This window comes from Trachinotus anak, unplaced genomic scaffold (genome assembly GCF_046630095.1).
Source record: "Trachinotus anak isolate AG129_WGS33_773 ecotype Australia unplaced genomic scaffold, CSIRO_AGI_Tana_v1 ptg000025l, whole genome shotgun sequence".
NCBI classification, from domain to species: Eukaryota; Metazoa; Chordata; class Actinopteri; order Carangiformes; family Carangidae; genus Trachinotus; species Trachinotus anak.
Genome location: NW_027273876.1, coordinates 12,358,311 through 12,372,153, shown reverse-complemented (window position 1 = coordinate 12,372,153; position 13,843 = coordinate 12,358,311). Strand labels below are relative to the sequence as shown.

General features: G+C 44.3%; 1 protein-coding gene across 2 annotated transcripts in view; it reads left to right on the top strand.

The window, feature by feature from the left end:
• The window catches only part of capn15 (calpain 15), a 38,101-nt gene that overhangs the window by 20,669 nt on the left and 3,589 nt on the right, over positions 1–13,843 (top strand). For both annotated transcript variants that reach the window (XM_071462432.1, XM_071462431.1), the window contains exons 3-11: positions 2,056–2,264; positions 4,283–4,466; positions 5,207–5,430; positions 6,258–6,383; positions 7,884–8,036; positions 10,026–10,187; positions 10,323–10,558; positions 10,684–10,853; positions 12,931–13,109. In XM_071462432.1, coding sequence (XP_071318533.1) covers positions 2,056–2,264; positions 4,283–4,466; positions 5,207–5,430; positions 6,258–6,383; positions 7,884–8,036; positions 10,026–10,187; positions 10,323–10,558; positions 10,684–10,853; positions 12,931–13,109 — 1,643 coding nt within the window. The remainder of the gene's footprint in view (positions 1–2,055; positions 2,265–4,282; positions 4,467–5,206; positions 5,431–6,257; positions 6,384–7,883; positions 8,037–10,025; positions 10,188–10,322; positions 10,559–10,683; positions 10,854–12,930; positions 13,110–13,843) is intronic.

The following is a 13,843-nucleotide window of genomic DNA, read 5'->3' as shown; positions in this document are numbered from 1 at the left end:
TGAGGACGCTCAGCTAGACTTACACTGGTGGACGTCACGACACCGCAACCTGAAACAGAAATGTTTTTGTGTATGTGCATCTTATTCATAGCCCCTACATAATCCACAAATATAGTTTGTACTCTGCTACTAATGTTATATACATATATGTTTATATTACTTAAATTCTCATACAATTTTGCATACTTTTACATACTTGTATTTTTTAGCGTATTATCATCTTTATTTTTAGTGATATTTTATCTCTATGAGGAGCTGCTTGTTTTTGAGGGGCGGCTCAGTAAATCAATGCATGTAGCTGGAATTAGCTCATTGATTCTGATCACCCACTGACTTAAGACTCAGACCTTGTTCCTGCAAAAACACTATCCTCACATAACACCCTGCGCGCCCCTGCTGTGAATAGCACGTACAGCACAGTCTCCACCTTAAAGACAGACTGCAGCAGACCATCCCACTCATCATCAACTCCGACTCAAATAACCTGAGCAATTGGCTCAAATATGTCCATGATGTAAGCAGCAGGTGCAACAACAGCACCCTCCGGATGTGACAGGATGGATTCAAAATATGTTGAAGCACATGGCCGAATTTCCTGGCACAAACCCGTGCACTAACATCATCAGGCCCTCGTGGTTTATTCATCAACTGAAGTTCCCTTTAACCTGCAGATAAGAGAGCGAGAAAATAAGCTTCTACCTGCCAAACGGCAAAGTAGCTCTCAGAAATAATGAATTCAATCTTAAAACACAGAATGTAAAACTCAAACAAATGCATAGCATTGCATTGATAGTACGTGTGGACTAAAACAGGCTACATTTGGAGCCTGTTTTGAACGATTGAACCTGACTCACCAGATTAAACCAATAAAATAAAGTCCACAGATGGTTGAATGCTTGGTGGCAAGTATTTGGCATGCTATCTTATTAATGGAGCTAATCTATATGTATTCATTAGAACTATCTGCTTAGCTTCCCCAATCAGGATGTGTGTGTTTGCATACCAGTGTAAAAATTAGGAATCCTTTAGATTTTCTTGAGCAGACGTTTTGTGTATGAGCACCTTCCTCATGAGAGAGAAGCTGCAGTAACAACCTCAGAGCTGGAGCTGAGCTCTGACAGGAGCAGTTTGGACTTAATGAGGCTGACTCTTTAACCTCTTGGTCACTGATCACAGTCTGGTTTCTCTCATTACTCTATAGTCTTGTTTATGTACTGATTGTGCTCTGGGTGACTTTCGTTTGAAGTTTAGTCTCTGTATGTGTTCAGGGCCAAAGCTTTTCTCTCCACCTCTGTGGTAAATCCACATTGGCCTCTAAGCCTATACAATAAAAGCCAGTACAAGGGTCAAACATAAGCCAGTGAGCTACAGAATTGGTAAGCTACACGGAGGCCTCTGACGGTCGGGGCGGTGAGGCATCACTGTAGTGATTCTGTCTGCTGGCAAACGCTGCATCCAGGCTACAGAATTGGATTGTGGGGGATGGCGACTAATCAATTCGCTTCACTCTGAGCCACCAGTGGGGTGCCCACATTACATCCCCTGCCTGCCTCGCAACACGACTTGCCGAGCCCACTTCTGACACCACAAATAGGAAACTGTATAGGGTTGCGTGAGCGTGGCTGTTTGCCCTCTCAGGTTCGTACAGGAAAGTTTTAGATGGGCAGATCGTGTGTCAGATTGGGTGTCTTGATCTGTTAATGTATCCACGTCGACCCAGTCCTGTGTACAGTAGAGAGGCTGCTACGTTTCAGAGTGTTAAAATGCAGTGTGTCATTTGAAATGCTTGCTGCTCTGCAGGAATATGTCAGAAAGTGAAGCGCTCCAAATGTTTGAAAGTGATTTGCATATGTGTCCTACATCCTGACTCGCGCATGGTTGCGTGCTCCCACCAGCTCCTCTGGGAGAAGACGTTTTCTCCTAACAGTCTGAATTTCTTTAAATGGAAGTCATGGTGATAATATTTGAACAGGTTCAGTAGCCTCACTCTTTTGTCTCCCTCATCATTTGTCCTCTCCCCCCTCCTCCCTGTCTCTCCCTCTCCTCCCTGTTCAGAACGCTGTGAACTTTGTGGATGACAGTTTCCCCCCGGGACCTCGCTCCGTGGGCTTCCCAGAGGGCGACAGCGTCCAGCAGCGAATCAAAAAGTGGCTGCGCCCCCACGAGATCAACTGCAGCAACTTCAAAGACCGAGGCGTCAAGTGGTCCGTCTTCCGCACGCCGCGGCCCTCGGACATCCTGCAGGGCCTGCTCGGGAACTGCTGGTGAGCCGTCAGACCCGAACACAAGGACACACAGGACACTCATCAGTCTAGATAACTAGAATGATCCAAAGACAGATCAATTCATTTACGACAAGTCTTTGAAAAGGCAGAAAAGCTCAAGGAAATATGCGATTAATGCTGCGACCCAGGACAAACAAGAATAACTGAAAATCCCCAGAGTAGAAGGAAATGTTTCATTCCATCCCGTCTGTGAGAGGTCAGAGGAGTATAAAACACACTATTGATAACACTTCAAGTGTGTGTGGTTTCTGCGTGAGTCTGCTTTAGATGAACACTGCAGCCTGAAGCAAGGAGAGAGAGAGAGAGAGATGGAGACAGTGACAGAGGCCGTGAAACAATAAGTTAAGACAGAGAAAGCGAGAAACGTAAAAACTGGGAGGCAGAGAAGAAGAAAGAAGGCGAGGATTAAATGACTGAGGGAGCAGGACAGATGTACAGATACACCTGACAGGGAGATTATTCACGGGAATGTGGGTCTGGACACATGCTTTATCTCCCTGCCCTTGTTCTGTGTGTCCTTTGGGGTGCGTGTGTGTGTGTGTGTGTGTGTGTGTGTGTGTGTGTGTGTGTGTGTGTGTGTGTGTGTGTGTGTGTAAGTGTGTTGCCATACACCATCTTCCTCCACACATACACAACACTGAGCAGTCACTCACAAAGTTGTCCTAATACAACTTTTCACTTCATCACCAGCACACACGGCTTATCAAAAAATAACCCTCCCCAGAGAGGAATCCTCTCACTCGCAAGAGGATGTAACCCAAATCCTTCCTCTTAGGCTGCATCTCTCTCATTCTCACTCTCACTCTGTCTCTAACACACACACACACACACACACACACACACACACACAAACGTACACACACACACACACACACACACTTGTCCTAATAAACCAGCAAACACCCCAGCTAGCCAATGACAGCAGAAGAAAGTAGTGCCAATCACCCTCGTCCTTGAGTACGGCTGACATTAGAGTCACATTATGGCACAGCTAATTGGATTTTCATTTGATTCTTTGTAGCTGATTGGTTTTTCATCTGCGACAGAATGGGCTGATCAGCCGCGCTCAGCTGCCACTTAAACAGATGGAATATAGCTTTAATAACACGTATTTGCAGCCCCACACAAAAGAGAGTCTTTAAATGGCTGCTGCGCCGACACACATTGACGGGTGGATTGAAAGTGGTATTTCTTCCATCTGTAGATGTAGTGGCAGCATTACCAGTGGTAACAGTAGCTTGTCAGTTTGGCAAATTTTAGCTGTGTTGTTAATAAGGGGGTTTAAGTTGGTGGTAAGTCAGCAGCGCACAAAGAGAAATATTTTTAGCTCATTGTCCCGAAACCTGCTCTTGTTTGTAGGCATTTCATCAGTATTGTGTGATCTCTTTCTACATTTTCAGATGAACTAATGTTCACTTTCAAAAACATCCCTTTTAAGTTGGATTCTTGTGTCCCCAGCCACATTACTTTTGTGCGAGGAATTAGCATTTTCTGATGTAGCAGGATTTTTTAATTTCTCTCTCAAGCTAATTAGAGGAGCCAGTTTGTCTTTGCTGCAGGGTGAATTAACAGTAATGGGGGGTTAACCAGAAGGCACAGAGGCTTGACTCATCAAATGTGATTGATTTTCAATGAGGGCAAATTATGTTTTAAAAAAAAAAAAATCTTTTCATAACTGCTCAAGGTATCTTGGAGAAAAGGATGTTTTAATTCCACATGTAGCAGATGCTTGTGAGTCTGGTTCTTTTCTCTGATTGCGTCTGTCAGTCCAGATTCCTTATCCCTGCCTGTCTGTTTGACTAAGCCAGGAGTCCATTCAGCCATCCACCTGTCCGTCACGAGCCGTTGATCATTTATGTCTTTTCTCCTCCATCCGTTTCACTGCTTGATCCAGATTGCCGTCGCACTTTGTTTCAGTCACATCCTCTCGTTCGCCCATCGCTCCGTCCTGATCCGACATTTTATTTTCCAGCTCATTGAGTTTTATCTTTCTCCAGGTTCCTGAGCGCGCTGGCGGTGCTGGCCGAACGTCCGGAGCTGGTGGAGAGGGTGATGATCACCAGGACCATCTGCCCAGAGGGGGCCTACCAGGTCCGGTTATGTAAAGACGGCACATGGACGACGGTGCTGGTGGACGACATGCTGCCCTGCGATGATTATGGCTACCTCCTCTTCTCCCAGGTGAGAGATGTGGGGAATCACCGTCATGTTTGTCTTCAACTTCATAGAGGTTGCAGAGAACAGATTGTGAACGCACACAAATGACAGCAGGAACATAACTGATGCATCAGTGTATCAGACGTATGTTAATCTTTTTATTCACACACCACTGGAAACCTTCAAGGTTACAAAATATGTAGTGGGTGTTTGACTGAACATAAACTCTTTAATGCGTCTGTAAACGGTGCATCATGAAGCCACGTTCACCTCACTCACTGCTGCAGCCTTACAACAATGTAATATTAACTTCTTAATATGAGTTCAAGGTAATTCATTATCTAGCGTTTTATCAGGAGCAAGTCTCAGAGGACGCCACAGAGGAGGAACGTACCTAGAGGTCTAATTAATCAACAGTCAATTACAGGACAAATGAAGTGCTGCATTATGCAACAAATAAAGCTCAGGGAAACAAAGGCAGGCACACAGGCATGGGCCTACAAGACAAGACAAGTAAGAAATGCTTCATCAAAGAACTGTAGCGTGATGATGAGGAAGAAAGAATAACATGTAGTAATGATGATGTTGTCATTTTCAGAAAACCTTCAGGCATTTGAGTCACAACCAACAGGTTGAGAGCCAACACCTTAAAAGAAGCAGCCTCCCAAACACAACATCCTGTTCCACATGTCCCTCTATCAGAGAGCCACACTCTGGCTGACTCACGACTAAAGATTTCCCCCTTCTCTTTCCCATCTCTTTAGGCCCAGAGGAAGCAGTTATGGGTGGCGCTGATTGAGAAGGCCCTGGCCAAACTCCATGGCTCCTACTTTGCCCTGCAGGCAGGGCGCGCCATCGAGGGCTTGGCCACGCTGACGGGGGCTCCCTGCGACTCCCTCATGCTCCAGGTCAGCTCCACCAACCCCCGGGAGGAACCTATCGACACAGACCTCATCTGGGCCAAGATGCTCAGTTCCAAGGAGGCCGGGTAAGAGACACAGTGGAGGGGAACTCTTGAGTAGAATTAGGGCATAAGGAACATTATCTTTTCTTTCTTTCTGTTCCTGTAACTCTCCACTGTGTTCTAAACAACAGATTACATACACACAGTACATGTACAATAGATTGGTATATTCTTGCACTGCACAGCTAATAGTGAAAACAATAGACAGTAAACATCTCATTCAGGAAAGACTGAATCAATATTCACAATAATCACAACTACAAACACTCAGGTGCTACAAAGGTGCCAATTTGCAGCATATGTGAGTAATAACAGAGCTCTGGTAATCAGCACTTTGATATGTGAGCTTTCAAAGCAACATGAAACAACTAGCAGAGCTCCAAAGGGGCCAAATCATCTGTGGCCAAACTCCAGGTCCATCTGTCAGAAAACCTGCAGTATTTCATATATCAAAGGGGAACCGTCTGGAGAAGAATGACAACATGAATTTGACTAAACAAAGACAACGTTCATCAACAAAGAGGGACAGCAATTACAAATCAACAGGCATATGTTCAACATGTGGACAAATGACTGATATGTGTTTCAAGTTAATGTTATTTGTCTATGCAGAACAAAGAAATACAGGGTTGATTTTTTTATCTTTTTTTTTTATTCTGAAGCTCTTCTGGTTTAATAAGAAAAGAAACGATGAACATAATTCCTATATAATAGAGAAAAGTTGAAAATAGCTTATTACCTCCTCTGGGCTTCAGGGCCAATGTGGCTGCAGGGCTGCGGCGTTATGTTTGCCAGTGAATGAATTGTAGTGAACCCTTTGTCTTATGCTGTGTGTTGTCCTTGTCTGTTAGGTTTCTGATGGGCGCGTCTTGTGGAGGAGGCAACATGAAGGTAGACGATGTTGTCTATGAGTCTCTGGGTCTGCGGCCTCGACATGCGTATTCCATCTTGGACGTACGAGATGTCCAGGGTTACAGGTATGGTGGACTGCCTGTCTTTTTATCTTTTCATCACTTCCTCTAGTTTCTTTTTTTTTTTTTTTATTTCCATCCCGATCTCTCGATGTTATTGAAATTGGTGGCCATAATGTGAACCTATGCAGATAACATAACATTACCTAGGTCCTGTGTTTCTATGTTAAGTAATATTGAGAATAATCGTAGGATGCATGGTTTTCAGAGAGGAATGGATTTTGTGGTTTACATTTTGGTATAGTTGTTCATTAGTGTTTGTGATATTGGTTATTAATGTCATTTATTTTTGTGTGATCACGTTAATTATGGAGAGTTGGGTCACATGGTTATAGGTAGATGATATAAGCACCTGTTGGAGATGGAGAGAGGGTGAGGGGGTCGCTGTTTTTTTTTTGGTTTTTTTGGGGGGTTTTTTGTTGACCGCCACTTTCTTTTGATTGCTGTGGTTATTTAGATCATAATTTGTATACGTTATAATAAAGTTTTTTTCCCCTCATGTATTTTGGCAGTGAACCTATTTAGTAGTGTGTCAGACAAAGCAAAGCTTCTCAGCAACTTATGGTTTGTTTCCTGAAGTCGTTGCAATAATGTTGAAAAGAAAAAAAACGGAATGAAAAACATACAGTATAGTTGTCTCAAAGCTGAAACTTCTCCTTTAATTCCTCCTGCTGATGCAGACTTTATAGTCAGAACCTATAAATCACACAGTAGGTTGCACTGACATCGGCTCGCAGGTGTATTTCATGGAAAGAAAAGGTGCCTTAAAGATTTGTTTACTCACTTGAAAAGCATTTTCATAAACAAGTCTTGCCTCAAATATAAATTGACATGTTATATATTCCAGATACTGATGAAACATCCTAAGTTTAGAACTGATTGGACAGATGCATTCTTTGTTAACATATCTCTTGAGTGATTCAGTGGATGGGGAATGGGGCTTGGTAGAGAACAGGTGTGCACTAGTTCGGCTTGATCACTTTGATCAGGGGAGCATTGTGAGTCCACACAATAGCAGCCTCTTCGGCCCTACCTGCGAGAGGAAGTTGAGAGTAGCCGTAAATCCCAGATGTAATTTGCTCAAGAGCCACACACAGCCACTTTAATTTACTGCCATAAAGCAATTGGAGTGGAAGATTGGGCCACAGCGCTTGATCTAAAATGAGTTGGAGTCCTCCTGCTAGGAGCCCAAGGAGATGAAAAGCAGCTTGCAAACAGTGATTCACCTGCACTTTTTTTTTTGGAAAGTGGGGGACTCTGCCTGATGATTTTCTATTACACCTCCTAAGTTTTTCACTGTAGGGAGGAGGCCGTGAAATGAAGTGGGTTGCTAAAAAGTAGGCAGTCACCCATAAGAGGAGCAATATGAGTCTGCAGTGATGGGGACGCTGCGTTGACTTAAAGCTGTTGTCACTTTAACTGGATCCTGTATTCGGCTCTTCCTGTCTGTCTGTCTGTCTGTCTGCCATCTTCCTCCCTGGCTGTCGCTCTTTGCCCGTGCTTCAGGTTGCTGCGGCTGCGTAACCCGTGGGGTCGCTTCTCGTGGAACGGCAGCTGGTCGGACGAGTGGACAGAGTGGCCGCAGCACCTGCGACATGAGCTCATGGCTCATGGCAGCAGTGAGGGCGTCTTCTGGATGGAGTACACCGACTTCATAAAGTAAGAGCCAAGTTGACACAAAAAAGTGTGATGTGATCAGACCAGTGATTTTTTTTGTCTACCTCAGTTAACGGTGGCTCTGAATGAGTTTCATTACAGACTCTGCAGAACGAGATATATTAAACCACTCAGCCTATTTTCGCCAAGACCAATGGAGCCACAATGGAATCAAAATGTCTTAAAGTGGTAACCCACAACCGACACTGAACCGGGATATTTAGTCAACATTATCTTTGCAACTTTACAGTCGATATCTGAGCCCGCCAGAATGATGCACTCAGATTTTTTTTTTTTTGCCTGGTTATTAAATATAAGCCATGGTGGCTGTGGCTGCTAATCCTACACTTAACCACTTCTTTTGTTTATTCCAGACACTCCACTGTGGGAAATGTAACATGCATGACTTCCTGTGAGGGTTTACCCTGGGAAAGATCGACCCAACACCAGCTGTTTAGACTAGCAAATGTCCAAGCTTTAGTTAACTGAGTGGAGGTGAAAAACGTCCTTTAATTGAGGCGTGATGGACGCACATAATGTGTGATGGATGGTTCAGTAATCTCATGCCTCTGTGGGTTTTACTGACCATCTGGTATTGACACTGAACTGAAAGACAGCAGGGTGTTTTTTTTTTTTTTTTTTGGTCGTTTTAGTAGTACATTGTTGTACGTTTTAGTACATTGTATTTGTTGAAAAGCGCATCATACACTGTTTCTCACACCATAGTGTTATCATGGAATTGTGTTTGTTGTGTTTTTTTGTGGTTGCTTTGGTTGCCAGGGATTTGGCAGGCAAATACTTAGACTTGTTATGGCTCTTAATGTGTTTTGTCATATTAGATTAATCCTGTCATTCAGTCGCACACAGCATCAAGTGTGTATCAGTGTTGTAGGAGTTTTTTAGCTCGCGTCTTTCCATAAAATGGCCATTCGATCGGCCAGTGACCTCCTAGAGGTCAATAAACGCTGCTGCCTGTAATGGTTGGAATGAAAACAAAAGTGAAAGTAATCTGAAACATAATAGGGAGTCTGTGCCCGGGACTGAAGCAACCATAGTGAGACAAAATCGAAAGCAGAAAACCGAACTGAATTACAGCTTCAAAAGCAAAAAATCTAATAAAGTCTGAGGAGACTCAGTGTGACTATCACCAAAAACATTTCACTAAGTGTTTATATTTTGTGTGACTAACCTGATTTTACACGAGCAAAAAGTGAGCTCATAGACAGAGCCACACGTGCTTGGAAAGTGCTTGTTTTTTTTTTCTTACTGTTAGCAAACCATCTGATCAGTGTGTTGTCGCAAAATCCACCAGGTCAACAGGTTCACCTCAAGACAGATGATGTGTTATTCATGTCTCTGTGATGGTGGCTGTCCTCCTGAACAACTCCAACCTGAAAAATCCATTCAGGCCAGATGACAAACCCATCTGTCTTCTGTGTGCTTGTCGTTTGCTCTGACAGTAAAATCATCTCTCAGTTTTGCTCCACATGACAAAACCCACAGGCTGCGACTGCCCAGGGCTCGTGTGGAGCAAGAAAAAGTGGTCAGCTTGTTGGATGATTCACGAGACCCTCATATTGATTCATATGCATCAAGCGGACAAATAGGACAGCTGCTGCTTACTGATCCAAATCTACTGTAAAACTTCAACATACCCTCCACCACTTCCTCTCTCTTCTCCTCGATTGTTGAGGAGACAAAAGCAGGATGTAAGACAGTTGTCAGAGTGAGGTTAAGAAGCGATGGAACAATGAAAAAGACTGAAAGTGAGGAACGGATTCTCTCTCGGGAGCTCCGTATTTGAAGGATATGTTAGCAAGGTAAACGGTGTTTGTACAGCAGCACCCTCAGAGGCTGTGCTGATGTTGAAGATGGGCTTGTGATGCATACAAATAGACTTGGACGTCTGGATAAATGGAGACTTTTTTGCTGATGCCATACTGTATATGGACAGATAGAAAGCTCTCCCCTTCCTGCCTCCTCCTCCCACAGGTACTTTGACTCGGTGGACATCTGTAAGATCCACTCAGACTGGCAGGAGGTTAGGCTACAGGGCTGCTTCCCCAGCAAGGCCAGCGGGCCGGTCACTGTCACAGCCCTCACTGTGCTGGAGAGGACAGCGCTGGAGTTTGCTCTCTTCCAGGAGGGAAGCAGGTACAGTCATCAGACAACAGCTTTAAGTCCTCCCCCGCACCTCCTTTCCTCCCCTTCTGTTGTTGTTGTTTTTTTTTTTTGTTCTCTCCCCTCCCATCTTTGCTCTAACCCATCCAACCCCTCTCCGTCCCTAAGGCGCTCGGACACAGCCGACAGCCACCTCCTGGACCTGTGCATCATGGTGTTTCGCGCCTCCTTCGGCAGCGGCAACAAGCTGACCCTGGGCCGCCTGTTGGCCCACAGCAAGCGAGCGGTGAAGAAGTTTGTTGGCTGTGATGTGATGCTGGAGCCGGGGGAGTATGCTGTCGTCTGCTGCGCCTTCAACCACTGGCAGATGAATGTGAGCGGGACGGGAGGTCCGGCCACACCCAGTAGGTGTACAGATGCATTTATGAACATTAGCTCGTCATTAACAGCAGCTTTCAGTCGACGCCATCGTGTTAGTTTGTGTCTGACACTAGTTATTCTGACGTACATCACTGTCTCCTTTCCAAAGTCTCCAGCCCTACCAGTGGAGCGGCACGTCGGCCCAGCCAGGACTTCCCCGGCTACATCCTCGCCATCTACAGCTCCAGACAGGTGATGGTGGAGCAGGTGGAGGCGACTGCCACCACGCTGGCTGACGCCATCATCCTGCTTACAGAAAACAAAGGAGAAAGACACGAGGTGAGACACACTCATTTGAGAACAAGTACGGCTGCAATAAAACAGCCCAAAACATCTGTTAAATATGTGTCACTGTATCCTCACTCTCTAGCTGTCACCTTCCCTGTCCTCCCATCTGGCTACACACACACACACACACACACACACAAACAAGTTTCATCTTTGAATATAAGATATATGCTTGTGAAGCTGCAGAACATTTGCAGCTCTGTAAGCCACTTTGAGATAACACTTTAGATTTCCTCAGCAGAGTCCCGAATCCTGTTTTGCCTTTTTTTGCCCCCCCCCGCACACACACACACACACACACACACACACACACACACACACACACACACACACACACACACACAGACACACACACACCAAAGGAAACAAATTATTCTTGCTCCCCTGAACAGTGCTTTCCTAAAAGTGCTGTCACGTTGGCTGGTATTTTAAAGGATGTCAGAGTGCTTTTTAAACACTTGAGATCATCTTTGTTAAATCATTCAGCTCTTCAGCTCTCCAGGAATTCACCGCTCACGGTCGGTGGGCCAAGCACTCCGCAGTGCATGGCGGCCACTACACTTCTTGTGTTTAACAATATGATTTAATTTAAAAAATTTTTTTTTCTTTTTTCGGATATTACTAAATAATTAGACCAGTTCTGAGTCATGAAAAAAGAGCCACATACATGTGCTGCCAGCAGATATTTTATAGTTACAGTGAGAGTCATGGACAGTGTTACTGAGGTGAAACAACAGCAGCTGAAGCAGTTTAGCTGCACTTGTATTAACTTTATTACTATTACAGGCCCCTAAAGAGAGATCAGCAGTTGCTGCATGAGAGATGAAAGTCGTCTCACCCTCAGAGAGCGAGTTGTTATTGTGAATTCAAAATGCAGCATTTTAATGCTATTAAAAATCCTGCTGGTACTGATGTTACCTTATCAATGCAGCTACAGTGTAGTTAGAAAACTGAAAACTCTGAAAAAAGGTTTCTTTTTCATTGTCATTTAAGAGTCTTACTGGCAGAAATCTAGCGGTCTCTCTGTAGATAGTAGCCTCAGTAGAGCAGAATGCAGTGTAGCCATGAGGTATGAAGAAAAAAAAAACATACTCTGCACTTGTTATGCTATTAAAAGAATTATCGCTCTCTGCACCTGCACCAGCCCGGGGCACACTGTATATGCAAATATATGAGAGTTATATATAGAATAAAAAAACCCCAGAATGCCCCCGAAGTGGATGGAGAGCAGAACAAAAAGGCCCAAAGAGTTTCAAGCTGGTAGGAAACACAAGCTGACTTCAGCCATCTTAATGTTACAGATCTTGCCTATTGTCATTTTGTGTTTTGGTTTTTGTGTCACCTCACAGAGCCTTGTGATTGGTTCAGTTTCAGGCACCAAAGTTGTTCATGGTTGCGTCAGATACGACCGTCTGTACCACTAGATGGTCCATATAACAATGTAGCACTAATTTCACCTGCACAGGCCTTCAGCCACTGCATAAAGGTTGATTAAAATATTATTGAAATTGCAACATCCAAAGAGCAATATCCAAAGTTTATTTGATAAAGGCAAAACATGTCGCAACATACCAGAGATGTGTGTGTGTGTGTTGTGTCTCTGGTGCTACAGAGATGCCCTGTTCTCCACACATAAAGGAACACCCTCGTTTGGTACGGCCCTGAGCAAAAATCACACCATCACCATTTCTTTCAGTGAAAATGATTTGCAAAAATGGCCGTTCCCTCCGAAATTGCGCCTCACAATATCTGCAAAAATAATCATTGTGTTTTTTTTTGTATATCGTTCAGTCCTGCCACTGCATCCTCGCTACAACATCACTACCTGCTTTCAGCCACTTTAACTCCTTTCACCCTCCTCGCTCTGTGCGTTCACACATTAAGAATGTGTGAAAAATTAGGCTCTGTGGTGGCGCCCTGAGAGGATTATTGTTGCAATAAATGTTTGACACCTGGAGCTGAGTGTCCTGACTGAACCTATAACGACACCTGTAGGCCTCCCAAACATCACATGAGTGTGTGCTGTGTGAATATTTCCAGCCTTTTGGTTTTTTTTTTTTCTTCTCAGGGCCGTGAAGGCATGACGTGCTACTACCTGACCCACGGCTGGGCGGGGCTCATCGTGGTGGTGGAGAACCGCCACCCCAAATACTACCTCCACGTCTCTTGTGACTGCACTGACAGCTTCAACGTGGTGTCTACACGCGGCAGCCTCAAGACCATCGACAGCGTACCGCCTTTGCACAGGTACGCGCTTGTTCTCTCTCTTCTTCACGTGCACGCAACCCTGAAATTTATATTTTTACCTCAGAAGGAATAAAATGAATAGAGAACAAGCGAGGAGATTAAATGCTCTGGGAACATTCGGTACAGGTGCAGCACACATCCACCCATTTAGACGATTATATCCGCACACACATACACACTTATATAAACACAGTGATCCCCGAGGATTAGCGCTCTATATTTCTTAATAATCTTCCTCAGGCTGGTCTTAGCACAGTTATAGCTGCTTTTGTTTTCTGTTGATCCCAATTACACACTGCCCTGTAAAGACTTGGAAAAATAATACGGGTAGATGTGCACCTGCAGAACCGAGGATGATGATGCAGCTGTTCACACTTCATTAGGTTCCTTTGAATTTAGCTTCTTTGGACATCTACTGTACGAACGTTTCAGTCACACAGACACATCACTGCACATTAATTCAAATTTACGGCCTTATTCCCCCGTAGTTATGTGCCGCGTAAAAGGAAACTGTAAAAAGTCACCATGCATGAGACCCACGTCTTTTTAAGGTCGGTTTCTCATCTAAAAAGAACATTATGATAAAAAACACTTAGTGTTGCATTATTTTCTATTTTCTGATGCTCTTACTCACTCACTATAATACATTTTATACCAGAGGGATCTATGGCAGTAGTTCAGTATTTTGAAGATAAGTGGATGCTCCAAAGAAATATTAGTAATGCAGAGGAAAG